Source organism: Schistocerca piceifrons, chromosome 1 (genome assembly GCF_021461385.2).
Source record: "Schistocerca piceifrons isolate TAMUIC-IGC-003096 chromosome 1, iqSchPice1.1, whole genome shotgun sequence".
NCBI lineage: Eukaryota > Metazoa > Arthropoda > Insecta > Orthoptera > Acrididae > Schistocerca > Schistocerca piceifrons.
In genome coordinates this window covers 856,417,111-856,434,491 of record NC_060138.1, presented here as the reverse complement: position 1 = coordinate 856,434,491, position 17,381 = coordinate 856,417,111, and the positions used below count along the sequence as shown (strand labels likewise).

Below are 17,381 nucleotides of genomic sequence, written 5' to 3'. Positions count from 1 at the left end.
GTTTCACACGAACGTATTTTTAGAAACCCATGCTGATTCCTACAGAGTAGATTTCTAGTCTCCAGAAAAGTCATTATACTCGAACATAATACGTGTTCCAAAATTCTACAACTGATCGAATAACAAATACGTTTTGTGCTTCATACTGTAGTAGTAACGTCTGAACGGCGGCTATTCCTGTCAGAAAGTAGACTGCTGGCTCCCACTGAACTATGTATCGTGTTGCCGTGTATGTCGCAGGAACTACTCGCCGGCGCTGCTGCAGAAGCACAAGGACTCGCTGACGGAGCTGATCCGGCGCGACAAGAACCGGCCGAGCGTCATCATGTGGTCCGTCGCCAACGAGGCGCGCACACAGCTGTTCGCCGCCGAGTCCTACTTCAGGTAACGCCACACTCACTCGCTCAAACTCACCCACTCACCCACAACCTCACTACCGGCCCCATATGCCGCATGTAAAAGACACACGCTGGAGAAACCATGCGTTGTCTTGTGTTCCTTCTTCTACTCTTCTAATTGTGATCGGCGCACTTGCTCAGAACTGTGTCTAAGATGTTCTAATTGCGTTTCGCATAGGGCATTCTTTTATCGTTCGTAAAGTCCTTTCTGACTCCCCATTACATGACGAACAAATTGTTTGCACAATGAAGTGTTTATGTCTGAAGTTAAAGACTGTAACTGAGTCAACAACTTTACTAACGGTCTGTCACCCTCATTCTTTTCGTGATCACTAGTACCTTTTAATAAGAGATGGGGCCCCTCCACGCCCGCACCGACGTGGTGACCAAACCAAAAGTTCTACTGTCACTTCCGTCAACATGTTAGTTATCTAGTAAGTGGATCACAGGGTGCTGGGCTGTGGTGTTATCCGTGCGTCTGGGTAAGACTACGCATTAACACGGTCCATCAGGTGATAGATAGTGTACGAAACGCGAGTGAGGGTAGCGATTTGAAGAGCAGAGGGAAAAAAGTGCCAAGGCTCGTGCCGTGGGAAAAAACCTCTGCGACAGTGGGATGGGTAGTAAGAGCAGTAGTGGCTTACTAGCTGCGATAGTTCATGCAAGGTTGGGTTTGTTAGTGTGGGTATCATGCATCATTACCGTGGCAAGCGATAGCGATGTATCCCAGTTGCTGCAGTAGCTACATTCCTGGAACAATCAAGATCGTTATATAGTAGTGGGAGATCGGCCATAAATCATCTCACTGTGTGGGTGATGTGTGGAGCTTATCTGCATGCAGTGTACGGTACGGCTTCCCTGCGTGGTGCCAGTTGTTCGGCATAGTATACCAGCTAGATATCCAGTAATGGCGTCTGATTAACAGGGGCTCACCTGTACCGTTGTGTTTGCGTGTGCTTGGCCATAGATGTTAGGTCCTTACAAATATGTCTTTTGGTCTTTTATGTTTCCATCTATGGTTGTGGTCCTAGTTCCCCAGATTCAGAAGAAACGGGTTCTGCGAATGTCTGGAGTTTCTGTATAGTCTTGTAGTGAGTTTGTGGATTACCTCCGTGAGAGTCTCAAGTCTGTATTCCCGGTGAAGGTCCGCGATGCGTGTGTATCGTGGAGCATTGCTTATGATTTTGAGTACTTTGTTTTCTATGAGCTGCAGACGGCGCAGGCGTGTAGGCGCAGGTATCCCCAGACAGGAGCTGCGTACGTCATCAGGGGTCGAATAAGTGTCATGTACATGGACCTCGACACCCTTCTGTTCAGTGTGCTACGCCTGTTGAGCATAGGGTAGAGCTGTTTGAGCCTCGCGCTAGCTCGGTTGGTCACGTGTTGTATGTGGTCCCCCCAGAGTAATTTCCGGTCCAGCCAGACACCGAGGTATCTGACTTTCTCACGGAAACGTATTGGGTGTGCATGTAGAGTTATTGGTCTGCAGTATCGGTGTTTGCGCAGTTGCTTCGGTCTTCTAGTGAACAGAACGGCTTCGAACGTGTCGACGTTTACACTAGTACCTTGATTATTTTCATACGGTTGACTTCGCATAGTTTCTTGTTGCTGTGGACTTGCTATGCAGTGCCACTAATTCACCGTGTGACTTCTTCACCATCTGCAGAGGATCGAGGACTGTAAAGGAGCTCACATCTACGCCACGAAGCTCCGCAATGCCATAACCTCTTTCAATAAACTCTTCTCTCATAAAACAATTGAAATGGCCGGTGTACAGATAGCTATTTGACTACTTCCACATAGCTAAGCTCATGACAGAAGCGCTCAGAATGTTATGGCAGAAGTAAGTGCCAAATTACAGAACATTCTACATTTGTTTCGGGATGTGACCATTGTCGCCAGCCCTTCTTGTACTGTGAATTTCCAGAACGTCCAAGACATCTCCAAGCTGCAATGTTAAAGTATAAGCGACCCCTCCGTCGTAGGTGGAGACGCTTCATCGCTGTCGCTTCTTGTTGATGCTCTGCGCTCACATTAGTCTCCCCAGATCTGCACATAGATTTTAAAAAAAGTGCGTGCACAGTGGGAAGTTCTCTCTATATAGTTCTTATGTAAATAACTTTCCTCCACGACCATATTTCATCGGTTTAATAGGAAGAAGTGTAGCATGCGGTAACATATAGGGTGTTTATATAAATTAGTCACAAAAGTAATATTTAATTGCGGAAAGGGCAAATAAGTTACAGAATTGTTTGATACAGCGCTGAATGCGGTATACCTTAAAGTTTATTCCCACCTAACACTGTTAGTTCCCGACGATCCCGCTAGGTAGATGCGCGAGTGTGTTATTCCAACAGTCATCATGGCTTCGTATAACAGCGCAGAGTGTATGCAGTGTTTATGGTTTCATGAATCCAAAAAAATGGTTCAAATGGCTCTGAGCACTATGGGACTTAACACCTATGGTCATCAGTCCCCTAGAACTTAGAACTACTTAAACCTAACTAACCTAAGGACAGCACACAACACCCAGTCATCACGAGGCAGAGAAAATCCCTGACCCCGCCCATGAATCCAACTCCGATCCTACAGTTCAGGGGCAGTTCAGGACTAAATATGACAAGCCACGACCTCAGAAAAAACTGTTCTTGGTGTAATCGTTTCACCAAAACTGGCTGTGTCTAACATAGGAAGCAAGGCCAGGGTCAGCCAATAGTCTCTGACCCAGCAAGTGAACAAGTGCGGCAGCCTTACATTCGTACTCTGAGTAGCTTAGAATTGAATGAATACGCCTAGTGTTACGGTGTGGAAGGTATTATGGAAGCGCCTGTCATTCAAGCCCTATAAATTGGAGGTGTTGTAAGTTTTCAGAGAAAATGACAAAGAAAAACGAAATGAGTTTTGTGTAAAAATGTTCAACAAAATACAAACTGAAAATCATTTTTCTAATAAAATTGTGTTCGTTGACCTAGACACCTTCCATACCTGCGGTATCGAGCTTGTACGGGTCTCACTAAGGCAAATATTTTTTGTGCTGTACTCTGTAACAAGATTTACGGTCCTTTCTTTTTTGCCGAGTCAATTGTCACTGACCTTTCTTACCTGGTCATTCTAACAATACCACCACTTGCAAAGTAGGTTAGAAATCAGATTAAAAATGTTGCTCACGCAGCATTTGTTCGCATTATCGGGCAACAAAGTTATTGACTGTGGATGGTATCGTCAGAATCGAAATAATGAAGTCACTGTAAAAAAGTAATTAATTTTGGCACTTACCTTGAATGGATTCCCACGTAGATACCGTCGAAGTTTTTACGGCTCATCTTGTTGATTCTAGGGTGATTCCACTTTGACTGCTAGAAGGTCCAGATCTGTATTTTAGCAATATTTGAAGACCTAACAAATGCATTTTTCAGGAAATTCTTAATGATCAAACAATCCCAGGTCAGAAAAATGGTATGGTAGAAATAATTTTTGACTTGGTGTTCACGATCCATATTTTTATTAAACTTCTTGTAAATTCACATATGCTTCTTCTTAATTGTCACATCATCAAGAAAACAGTTTTGCATCAATCTTCATATATTTAATTTCCACTTTAACCAAACACAAGACTTCACTGTTCTTTTACAAAGCGAAATAACAACTTCTGCAAAGTGAAACAAAGTCTGCTCTATGCGCATTCGCGTCAAAACGGTTACAAGTAAGTCGAAGATTATTACAGTCTCACAGAAATGAATACGTACATGAGCCATATCATTGTAATACAGCGATACATCGGAGTACCTATACATTAATAAAACCAAATGTGAATATTGTCACAAAAATGTCTGTTACTTCGCAGAAAAGTAGTACGATATTACTGGTGTCGAGAGCTGGGATTGGAGTGCCGTAATGGTCACGTAAATAATGAACCATTACAACATGCTTGAACATTGTCTAATGCCTCAGTTAGAGCAGAATTTATTTTCCAGCAGGAGGGCTCGCTACCTCGTTGTCATCGTGAAGTTGTCACGTATCTCCGTAGGAATGAACTGACTTGGATTGGACATGGTCAAACAATACCCTGATCATCACGATCACCTGGTTTAACCCAGAAAGACATACACTCCTGGAAATGGAAAAAAGAACACATTGACACCGGTGTGTCAGACCCACCATACTTGCTCCGGACACTGCGAGAGGGCTGTACAAGCAATGATCACACGCACGGCACAGCGGACACACCAGGAAGCGCGGTGTTGGCCGTCGAATGGCGCTAGCTGCGCAGCATTTGTGCACCGCCGCCGTCAGTGTCAGCCAGTTTGCCGTGGCATACGGAGCTCCATCGCAGTCTTTAACACTGGTAGCATGCCGCGACAGCGTGGACGTGAACCGTATGTGCAGTTGACGGACTTCGAGCGAGGGCGTATAGTGGGCATGCGGGAGGCCGGATGGACGCACCGCCGAATTGCTCAACACGTGGGGCGTAAGGTCTCCACAGTACATCGATGTTGTCGCCAGTGGTCGGCGGAAGGTGCACGTGCCCGTCGACCTGGGACCGGACCGCAGCGACGCACGGATGCGCGCCAAGACCGTAGGATCCTACGCAGTGCCGTAGGGGACCGCACCGCCACTTCCCAGCAAATTAGGGACACTGTTGCTCCTGGGGTATCGGCGAGGACCATTCGCAACCGTCTCCATGAAGCTGGGCTACGGTCCCGCACACCGTTAGGCCGTCTTCCGCTCACGCCCCAACATCGTGCAACCCGCCTCCAGTGGTGTCGAGACAGGCGTGAATGGAGGGACGAATGGAGACGTGTCGTCTTCAGCGATGAGAGTCGCTTCTGCCTTGGTGCCAATGATGGTCGTATGCGTGTTTGGCGCCGTGCAGGTGAGCGCCACAATCAGGACTGCATACGACCGAGGCACACAGGGCCAACACCCGGCATCATGGTGTGGGGAGCGATCTCCTACACTGGCCGTACACCACTGGTGATCGTCGAGGGGACACTGAATAGTGCACGGTACATCCAAACCGTCATCGAACCCATCGTTCTACCATTCCTAGACCGGCAAGGGAACTTGCTGTTCCAACAGGACAATGCACGTCCGCATGTATCCCGTGCCACCCAACGTGCTCTAGAAGGTGTAAGTCAACTACCCTGGCCAGCAAGATCTCCGGATCTGTCCCCCATTGAGCATGTTTGGGACTGGATGAAGCGTCGTCTCACGCGGTCTGCACGTCCAGCACGAACGCTGGTCCAACTGAGGCGCCAGGTGGAAATGGCAAGGCAAGCCGTTCCACAGGACTACATCCAGCATCTCTACGATCGTCTCCATGGGAGAATAGCAGCCTGCATTGCTGCGAAAGGTGGATATACACTGTACTAGTGCCGACATTGTGCATGCTCTGTTGCCTGTGTCTATGTGCCTGTGGTTCTGTCAGTGTGATCATGTGATGTATCTGACCCCAGGAATGTGTCAATAAAGTTTCCCCTTCCTGGGACAATGAATTCACGGTGTTCTTATTTCAATTTCCAGGAGTGTATGTGTATGGGGTTGCACTAAAGACAGTGTTTGTTACTCCTCTTCCGCAAAACGTTGACGATCTGCGACAACGGATAACACTAGCAGTTGATATCATACATCAACACTTGCTTTATAGGATTTGGCAGGAAGCTGATTACACTTGGGAGATTTGCTGTGTTGCAAAACATTACCACACTGATCAATTGTAAATAAAACTTGAAGATACACTGCATTCACTGCTGCATCAAACAGTTCTCTAATTTAATTACCTTTTTCACAATTAATTTGTAAACACTCTGTAATAACAACATGTTCCACTACAACACCTTTCTCTCCATTCTTCCTCTTCCATAAAGTAAATCTTTCTTCAACAGGAGGATTGGTTCGAGCGTTACAGTAGTTAACTAAGTGCTATACTATTGCGTGGTGGTACAACCTTGATATGATAATACAATGCTGGCCATTAAAACTGCAACAGCAGGAAGGATAGCAAATAGGAAAATTTTACTTCTTGTGCGTATACAGTATATTAGAAAAAAATACACAATTAAATTTCTTGGTGCATTTGGAACATACAGGGTGCCAAATTTAGTACACAGAGCTGCAACCTGACTGCAGCAATGGCACTGACCCAGTTGGGGCCGGAGGTGAGCTGAACTTGGATGACACATATGGATATGTCACTGGAAGCTGCTTAAATTCTATGCCAAAGTTCATCAGTGTTAGTGGGTGGAGAATGGTGCCGCGCAAATCTCTCGGAAAATGTGATAAAATGTTTTCACTGGTGAGATAGCTGCAGAACGTGGTGGTCAGGATAACAGTTGAACACCCTCTGTAAATAGGAAGGTCACGACAGTATAGACACCATGCTGTCTAGTATTACCCTGTTGAAAGACCTTGAAAACAGAGTAAAGCCGCCGGCCTTAGCACGACATGAATGTAATGTCCGCTGTACAAATTACCAGCTGTTTCGATCAGAGTAGAACGTGTTGTGTGCCCAGTGGCACACCATACCATGACGCCACCAACGTACGTTCTCTCTTAAGCCTCCACAGATGAATATGGGTATTGTGACTATCATCACACACAGAAGCGGGTTTAATCTGAAAAGACGGCATGTTGCCACACCTTTATCCAGCGTTGCTGGGCGCAAGACTACTGTCGGCACTACTGTCTCCTGCCCTATCTAGGTAATAAGCTGCAACAACCGTCAGCGTGTTGGCAATCGGCGCTCCTCTAGATGCCGTCGCACTGTCCCTGTAGATAGTTCCTTGACACAAGCCCATTTCTTGACTCAAAGTATATGAAGTGGCTACACTTGTGCTGTCGACTGAAAAATATATGTGCTCTCTGCCGCTAGTCACGTGGGGCCTTTGAAATCCTGCATGTCATTGAGAATGGCCGCCCTGAATCTATCGATTCCTTATTCGAGTAACAGTCATGATAATCTGCATAGCTCACGATAATGCTGCTATCGAATTCCGACCTGTGCTGGTAGATGTTTCTTTTTCTTACACAAGGCATGACATGATCTTCTCTCAAACAAACAACAACCAAACGCGATTTCAAAACCAGAAACCAAACCTGCCGGAGTACCTTTCCTTTTATATAGAACGTTAATATAGCTACGCCTACCTACTTCGCACAGCTGCGATGAAATACCAGCCATTTGTATATCAAAACATGTAGTATTCTCTATGTCAGTTTGATCTTTTTTGCATGCCACCTTCATGGCGTGGCAATTTTAATGGCCAGCGCAGTATATAGAAGAATAGGTGCGCAAGTGTCTAGTAATACGTGGAACAACAAACAGAGAAATTTAACTGCGAAATACGAAAAGCTACAAAAAAATTGCTTTTTTAAACTATGGAGGTGGCATTATTGTTGTGTGAAAGTGGAAGAATGATAAATAAAAACAAATATGACAGCAAAATTCAAGCAGCAAAGATACTATTCTCGAGGAGAGCGATAGGTTTCTTGCAAATTGTCTGAGAGCTGCAAGACTACCCTTGAGAATCCAGAACTGCAATCTCTAAGAAGGGAGAGACATAACAGGTCGATCCGAGAAACACAGGGCATAAACTTAGTGACATCAGAACAGGTAGATAACTTATCCCAGCATGAAAGATAGGGACTGATTATCGCTAGGGTCGAAAGAATTCTGAGAAAAAGCCCTATGACCTACAGAGAATCAAACCCTGTACCTGATAGTCTGGCACTTACCTAATTATCCATTGAGCCAGCAACTGACACTAGAACGCACTACAATTACTTCAAGACACATCATTCTTGGTCTTTGCTCTTTGCCTTTGGCCTTCAGTTGTCCCAGAAATTACATTTTCGTGTATCAAGTACTCCGAAAATATTGGACATTTAATACAAGGTTATGCAAAAGAGGTGATATGGTCTTTCTTAACTGATGTAAATTGTTCAAATAGCAAACGCTGTTAGTCCCTCTGCATTATGATGCTTTTTTTTTATTTTTTTTATTTTTTTTTACAAGTCAGTAATGAACTGTATGAGAGTTCACCAGCTTCTTTGGCAAAAATTTATAAAAGCCGTCGGACATCTACAGAATGCTACAGAATACGTGCAGAGAGGACACTGACAAGAGCAATGAGCTCAGGTGTCTTAACAGCGCAGTGACAGAGCAACTGTCACCACTGACGCGAATCGTCAGCGACTGGAAGAGATGATTGGCGCGGATACACGTGTCAGAAGGAATGAGCGTGCTACGAATCAGAACTGACGTAAAAATACCGCACAGAAGATATGTTGTAAACTATGCAAAAATGGGAACCATTGCGCGGAAAGGAGACTGGAAATGTGCTCCGATTTTCCTGAAGCGTTCGAAGCCAACAATCAATTGTTTTCCGATTTGGTGACAATAAGTGGAACTTGATGTATCTTAATACTCGTAATTCATAAACGCACACCAATGAATGCTGTCACACCATTTAAAGCGGCCATCAGGAAGTCTTGCTGATTGTACTTCTGAATGAAAATGGCGGTAGTTTCCTATATTTTCTGGAATTCGGCCAATTGTCAAAATCTAGCGTCACAGTGATACAATTCAGAAAGTATGAGAAACCATTAGGAAGAAGAGGCTGTACAAAATTTTAAACAGATTGAAATTAAATCGACAATGGGTGACGACACAACACTTCGGCAGTATATCAAGTGATTGACATGCCGGATTTGTCTGTGGTCGCCCACCCACACTCTAGACTATATATCACACCTTCCAACTACTGCCCGTTTGCTTCTGTGAAAGAAAGTCTTCGGGGCAACGAAATGATGCCACATGTGATATGAAAGCAACAATACGACAGTGTTCACATGACCGTCTTCAGAGAAACAAATGCATCTCTCTAAACAGGAACTATATTGAGTAGCAGCCGTACCTAGAGAAAGTCATTCCACCTAGGCGCCTACTTCGAACCGCCTGCATCTTCTAACAATGACTTTACCGCCTCTTTTGCGTTACTTTAGCTACAGTCCTTTTATTTCGTAAATGAATTTAGTTTTGGCTTCATTTCTGAAACGTTTGGTCATTCCTTACTGTTACAGTCGACAAATCCGTAGATGATTTCTCTAGTGTTTTTATTTCAACACTGCCTATTTTTGGATTGAAAAATAGTCTTGACTGTTCGGAATTATCGCCCATACAACGTTGTCGGTAAGATTGAAGTCTGTCACATCTGTTTTGGTATGTAGTGGAAGATTTTTTTTCCTTTAATCATTTTTCTAATTAATTACAGCTGCTGGCCCTCGTATTATTTCCTTCACAGAATCTGCATTCTATGTTAGTATCCCCCATCGCCCTTTCTAAAAAAAAAAAAAAAATACATCCATAACTTTGATAAATTACTCATCTCTCTGCTCGTTAAGTGCCATAACCTGTTGTTAAGCATTTCACCTCCTTTAGATTTCTGCAATATTTGGCGTCAACCGCAAGTTGAAACTTGCTATTTGTCTGGCTTCTGAATTTAACTACCCATGTTCTCATCGTTCGCAGATCACTTGATCTGGGGAAAGGAGGAGTAGGTGGTTTAAGAACAGCTGGATGCTTGGGAGGAAACTGTGAGACAGTATGGAATTAAATATAATGTAAAAAAAATGAGAGACCCTGATTATTACTGGAAAGAGACCAACTAGCGGAATAAGGATTGGAGGTGAACAATTGAAGAAGTTAGAGTTAAGTACTTGCACAGAGTGAAACAGGAAAGTAGAAGAAATAAGATGGCGAGCAGACGAATGAGGCAGACAGACAGAAACGTTCCTGCGCACTGTTAGGAGCCTGGTTTGGAACAAAGACGTCCCTCAAAAACAGAAAAGAAGTAAATATTGCAGTTACTACATCCCAGTACTGACCTATGCATCTGAAACATGGGAAATGAAGAAAAGAGATGTAAGCAGATTACAGGCATGTGAAATGTAGTTTCTCGAAAGTAGAGTAGGAGTAACAAGGACAGAGAGGACAAAGAGTGAAAGCGTAAGGGAAAAGAATTCTTGCAGAGCAGGATAGACTTATCAGGGCTAAGATGGTATGGGCACTTAAAGAGAATGGAAAAAAGAGGGTTCCCAAGGAGATACATGAAATGGAGAAGCGACGAAAACGACCAAAAGGGTAAACCAAAGCGTAGATGGCTGAACGATGTGGAGGAGTGTGTTGAATAAAGAAACGAGGAATGGACCAGTGTGTACACACAAAGATGGTGGGAAAACAGGATTAGATGGCGAGGCTTATGTTCCATACAGACCCACCCTGGAGCTGGAAAATGTTCAAGATGTTGTTATTAATGCTGATTTGTTGATGGTACATGTTCTCGTTGTGTATCCCCTTGTATACATGGTCTATGTCTGAAGCCTTTCTACATCAAGCATTCTTTTCATCGTTGTATTCGCACTGTTAAATCGTAATGTTTTATGGCCATCTACTTCTAACAAGATTAAGTGCCATCATATGATGCACATCGAACTGAGGCATGAAAACTTCGCTATAATGAGATTATGGAAGACAGCTTGTAATTAAAACCATCTCTCTCTCTCTCTCTCTCTCTCTCTCTCTCTCTCTCTCTCTCTCTCTCTCTCTCTCTCTCTCTGCGCGAATGCTTAGCCAAAGGTTAAATTTTAAACGCATAGACCCAGATGTACGTTAGTTTTCATGGCAGAACTTGAATACCAGATCCCATCCAGGCATCTTGATTTAAAGTTTCTTAGCTTTCTTAAATCACTTCAGACGAATGTATTGATGTTTCCGCCAACAGTATTGGAAACTGACTATGTAGACTTTCGCGGCGTATTAATATATCAAATTCTTGTCGGATTTGATAATGTTGGGGACTATCGCTTCCCTAACCGTTTTCTTCCGAGTTAGTTATTAGTCACTTGTCACGTACATATAGACTACACGATAAAGCTGACCTGCCGTTCAAGTATCGTACGCCTTTGCTGTGTACAACACGGAACAGCGCCGTTCACCCACCATGCGGCCCGCCGTCTGTTGCAGGGAGATCGTGCAGCACGTGAAGAGCCTGGACCCCTCGCGGCCGACCACCATGGCCATCGCCAGGGGCTTCAGCGAGGACAGGGCTGTAAGTATTTCTCTACAGAAATTTACGTTTCCTTAAACTTTGAGAACTGCTGGGTCATCTTTCTATATATCGACCAAACAGAATTTGCCAAATTTAAATCGGACGTAGTTTAATGTATAGGATACTGGATAAACTGAAAGAACCAGAGGTTGTAGAGAGTTTCAGGGAGAGCATAAGGGAACAATTGACAGGAATGGGGGAAAGAAATACAGTAGAAGAAGAATGGGTAGCTCTGAGGGATGAAGTAGTGAAGGCAGCAGAGGATCAAGTAGGTAAAAAGACGAGGGCTAATAGAAATCCTTGGGTAACACAAGAAATATTGAATTTAATTGATGAAAGGAGAAAATATAAAAATGCAGTAAATGAAGCAGGCAAAAGGGAATACAAACGTCTCAAAAATGAGATCGACAGAAAGTGCAAAATGGCTAAGCAGGGATGGCTAGAGGACAAATGTAAGGATGTAGAGGCTTGTCTCACTAGGGGTAAGATAGATACTGCCTACTGGAAAATTAAAGAGACCTTTGGAGAGAAGAGAACCACTTGTATGAATATCAAGAGCTCAGATGGAAAACCAGTTCTAAGCAAACAAGGGAAGGCAGAAAGGTGGAAGGAGTATATAGAGGGTTTATACAAGGGCGATGTACTTGAGGACAGTATTATGGAAATGGAAGAGGATGTAGATGAAGATGAAATGGGAGATAAGATACTGCGTGAAGAGTTTGACAGAGCACTGAAAGACCTGAGTCGAAACAAGGCCCCGGGAGTAGACAACATTCCATTAGAACTACTGATGGCCTTGGGAGAGCCAGTCATGACAAAACTCTACCATCTGGTGAGCAAGATGTATGAGACAGGCGAAATACCCACCGACTTCAAGAAGAATATAATAATTCCAATTCCAAAGAAAGCAGGTGTTGACAGATGTGAAAATTACCGAACTATCAGTTTAATAAGTCACAGCTGCAAAATACTAACACGAATTCTTTACAGACGAATGGAAAAACTGGTAGAAGCGGACTTCGGGGAAGATCAGTTTGGATTCCGTAGAAATGTTGGAACACGTGAGGCAATACTAACCTTACGACTTATCTTAGAAGAAAGATTAAGAAAAGGCAAACCTACGTTTCTAGCATTTGTAGACTTAGAGAAAGCTTTTGACAACGTTAACTGGAATACTCTCTTTCAAATTCTGAAGGTGGCAGGGGTAAAATACAGGGAGCGAAAGGCTATTTACAATTTGTACAGAAACCAGATGGTAGTTATAAGAGTCGAGGGACATGAAAGGGAAGCAGTGGTTGGGAAGGGAGTAAGACAGGGTTGTAGCCTCTCCCCGATGTTGTTCAATCTGTATATTGAGCAAGCAGTAAAGGAAACAAAAGAAAAATTCGGAGTAGGTATTAAAATTCATGGAGAAGAAGTAAAAACTTTGAGGTTCGCCGATGACATTGTAATTCTGTCAGAGACAGCAAAGGACTTGGAAGAGCAGTTGAACGGAATGGACAGTGTCTTGAAAGGAGGATATAAGATGAACATCAACAAAAGCAAAACGAGGATAATGGAATGTAGTCAAATTAAATCGGGTGATGCTGAGGGGATTAGATTAGGAAATGAGACACTTAAAGTGGTAAAGGAGTTTTGCTATTTAGGGAGTAAAATAACTGATGATGGTCGAAGTAGAGAGGCTATAAAATGTAGACTGGCAATGGCAAGGAAATCGTTTATGAAGAAGAGAAATTTGTTAACATCGAGTATAGATTTAAGTGTCAGGAAGTCGTTTCTGAAAGTATTTGTATGGAGTGTAGCCATGTATGGAAGTGAAACATGGACGATAACCAATTTGGACAAGAAGAGAATAGAAGCTTTCGAAATGTGGTGCTACAGAAGAATGCTGAAGATAAGGTGGGTAGATCACGTAACTAATGAGGAGGTATTGAACAGGATTGGGGAGAAGAGAAGTTTGTGGCACAACTTGACTAGAAGAAGGGATCGGTTGGTAGGACATGTTTTGAGGCATCAAGGGATCACAAATTTAGCATTGGAGGGCAGTGTGGAGGGTAAAAATCGTAGAGGGAGACCAAGAGATCAGTACACTAAGCAGATTCAGAAGGATGTAGGTTGCAGTAGGTACTGGGAGATGAAGAAGCTTGCACAGGATAGAGTAGCATGGAGAGCTGCATCAAACCAGTCTCAGGACTGAAGACCACAACAACAACAACTCTATTTTTTCCTTGTACATAAATTACGATATTATCCTAGGAGCAAACTGACACATTTGAGGTACATAGGTAACTAGAAAAGCCATGAAACAGTTCCTCATATATGTTGATGATAACACGGAAACCACAAAGCTCCGTGTCCGCCGAGTAAAGCGCTATTGCTGTGTCTGTCATTTTTGTGTGAAACCTTGAATTCTTTAAAAACAGATACCATCATTTATTGTCTTACAACCCTCGTACTACCGATAATGTGTGTCGCCATTGTACTAGCCACCACAGCACTCAGTTCGATTTTTGATCAGTTAAACCACCTCCACGTTCAGCACCCACGCTACCCCCCCCCCCCCTCTCTCTCTCTCTCTCTCTCTCTCTCTCTCTCACACACACACACACACACACACACACACACACACACACACACACACACACGATAGAATGGCGAGTAGGTAGTAGAGAATTACGCAGTATTACGTGCAGATAGCCACAGATGTATAGAACTCGTAGCAGTGTAGCTTTGGCAAATAAGCAAAACAAACAAAAATTGTCCAAGTAATATTTTAACCCGCTGATTGTCTTTGGATGAAGTAATACTAATGCAAACGGTCAAATTTACTTCATCAATTGACAAATGTTACCGTTTAGACATTGGATTCGGCCCTGTTGCAACCAAAATAAACGAAAATTGCTATAAAGAAATTAAGCATGTCTCGGTAATTTTCCATGACTATCATGTCAATACTTGGCCTTAATAAGCTGGTGTAACAAGCATACTGGCGGCAATGAATGTCAGCGTTATTCCATCTACTAACTGGACCCTGATGCTAAGAAATTGTTTAGGATCACCTTAGCTTCGCTCTTACAATCTTACTGTCAGATCGTTGTTTCGTTGTTGAGGCTCACGAAGGACGGGGGGGGGGAGGGGGATCTCCATTATGTTACTTGATCATTCCACCTGAACGGCAAGACATAACCGGTAAACTAGCAACAGAGGCCAAGTCGTTTGCTTTACCCGCAGACACGTGACCGACAGAGTTCTTAGACGACAATACATTGTGAATGAATACATCAATGAAAAATGACGTACATCTACCGCAAGGGGAGGAGGGAAGTGAGGGGAACATCCTCCCCCCCCCCCCTCCCCACTCCAATCTGGAGTATTAAGATTTTATTCATATATTCAGTGGATAACCACAATTTTTCCGGGATCTAGGAAGTCTTTTGTGTAGTTTTTGTGGCATAACATGTCTCGAAACTGAGCAACTCACACAAAAAAATGGCAATTTTAGAGTCTTGTCTTCCCCTGGAAAAATGTCTGCGGATGCCCATGATAGGAATGGCTCCTCTAATTCGGTCTATGGTGTACAATTACTACATCATCACGTGTCATAACGTTACTGATTCATGTTCTACTGCGCACATTACTGCAGTGCTTATGTAGTTTCGTAGAATTGAAGGTCGTGTTACTGAAGCGCAAGACTGTTTGTTATCCTGCCGATTAGACAGCCAGAAATTCAACTATGTAGATATGCATGGGTCATACAGGACAACTGGCTCATAAATAATCTCCAGTAGTGACCACCAACGTTCTGTGATATAGTTTTGAAAGATACTGATGGTCAATAACTCTGAAAATCATCGTAACACGTTCGTGATTTGCTGTTGTGACCTACAAACGCTCCTTCTTCAGTTACGGTAGCTAGAAAAATTGTTCGGCATTGATTTGGTCATACTAGCCTGAACCTGCAGTCATTTATTTTGGTATTTGTCACTATGGACGTCCATAAAAAGCTATCAAAAATGAATGAGTTTAAAATTGTTGCTATGTTACTGAGGCACATAGTTTGAAGATGTATCACTCACCAAGAATTAATTTTTACGGGAGATAAATGAAGCTGACTGTATTCCAGATCTGTGATAGATATCCGCTCAATATTTATTATAGATTCCCATGAATCGTTAGCATAGGCCTATACTAATTGTAAGTACAACTTTTTATAACAGTATAATTGGTGCCGCCTGTTGTGTCTCAGTGATGTAAAATATTGTTCGCATTACTTTTTTACTTCATTAAATCTAAAAAATTACAAGTTTGGAAATAAAGGTATAAAACATTCTCAAATATTCGGATGATTCAGAAAATTAAAAAGTGATAGAAAAATAACGTGAGAATAGCAGCAATAATCCTCAAGGGTATAAGAACATAACCAGTTATAAAGTGCTGTTTGGTAGCACTCCTCAAACTTGGAAGAGGAGGCAATAAAGACTTTGTCATTTACAGGGTATCGGACGAATACAAACTCTGGGGCAGAAAAAAAGGCCAGATAAAAATGTCAATTTTTTATAGTGAAAATTCAAAATCAGGCCAGTAAATGCGAAAATCTACAGCTGATGTCTGCTATAAAACTAAATTTGTGATAATATCGACACAAATCAGTCCGGTGATACATACGTTTAATTCTCGATGTTCTTGAGATATTATGGAGACATGTTTACATTTGACAGTTGCGTACATGTTAAGTCGGACTGCCTTGAACATTTCACGAATGCAGTTGAGTGTTCCGTTCAACAACTGCTGGATATTTTTGTCAGCAACCAAATGTGGTATAAGGTCTCACGAATGGTAATAGACGCGAGGTTGTACCAAAACGCATTTCCAGACAAGCAGACCCTCACGTCATACAACGCATACAGTTTATCGTAGCATCAATGAGATAAGGGATGCGTAACGACTTCGAAGAACACAGTATTTCTAGGATTTCTCATCAGTGGAATGCCAGACTAGAATACATCTGCGTTTTAGTAAAATAACAGACATTTCTAAATATTACTGGCATTTCTAAAATGAATAAAAATTCAGATGTCCAGATTGCAGTGAGAGGCAAACGGGACCTCTAGCTTTCTCTTGCAGCTACCTGTGTTCGTCTCAAGTGAGTTTCCCAATGATTAATGTAAAATAATGGCTTTATTTTTTTATTTTTTGTAAAATTTGTTCACAGGAGTTGGTTTTGCATCACTTCAAGAAATATTCATTTGCAGCCTGAACCGTTTACGTCTTCATATCGAGAGAACGAATTATGAGTACACTATCCGATCAAAGATATTCGGACACTTACTATTGGACATTAATATGAGGTGTGTCCACCCTTTGCCTTTATATTGGCTTGAACTCTGCTAGGGATCCTTTTAATGAGGTGTCTATATCTGTGGAGGAGTAGCAATCCATTCTTCCTTTAGAGCTGAAACAAGTGAAGTTAGTGGTGTTGGAGGCTGAGGTATGGAGCGAAGTTTACGTTCTGACATCCCAAAGACGTTATGTTGGACTCACGTCTGGACTATGAGCACGCCAGTCCCTGCAAGATCTGTTATTTTCCACAAACCATCGCCTCATAGATGCTACTTCATGGCAAGGTGCACTATCAGGCTGATACCAACAATCATCATTGTCGAACTGTGCGTCTACTATACGCAGTACACTTCTTATCCTCCCACACTTAGCGTTTTCTTAACCGCAGTAAGAGGATCATAAGCGAACTGCGAAAAATACCAGCTCCTACGTACTTCACTGTTGGCACTACAGGTGATGGCAGGTTTCCCATGCATTCGCCAAACCCAAGCCCTTTCATCCGATTGCCACGGGGTATAGCGTGATTCATTGCTCC

The 17,381-nt window shown here is 43.0% G+C and overlaps 1 protein-coding gene across 1 annotated transcript in view; it reads left to right on the top strand.

Moving 5' to 3' along the window:
* Nucleotides 1-17,381, top strand: part of LOC124715757 (beta-glucuronidase-like) — a 152,268-nt gene that overhangs the window by 109,029 nt on the left and 25,858 nt on the right. The window contains exons 9-10 of the mRNA XM_047243120.1: nt 241-384; nt 11,422-11,506. Of these exons, the coding sequence (XP_047099076.1) occupies nt 241-384; nt 11,422-11,506 (229 nt within the window). The remainder of the gene's footprint in view (nt 1-240; nt 385-11,421; nt 11,507-17,381) is intronic.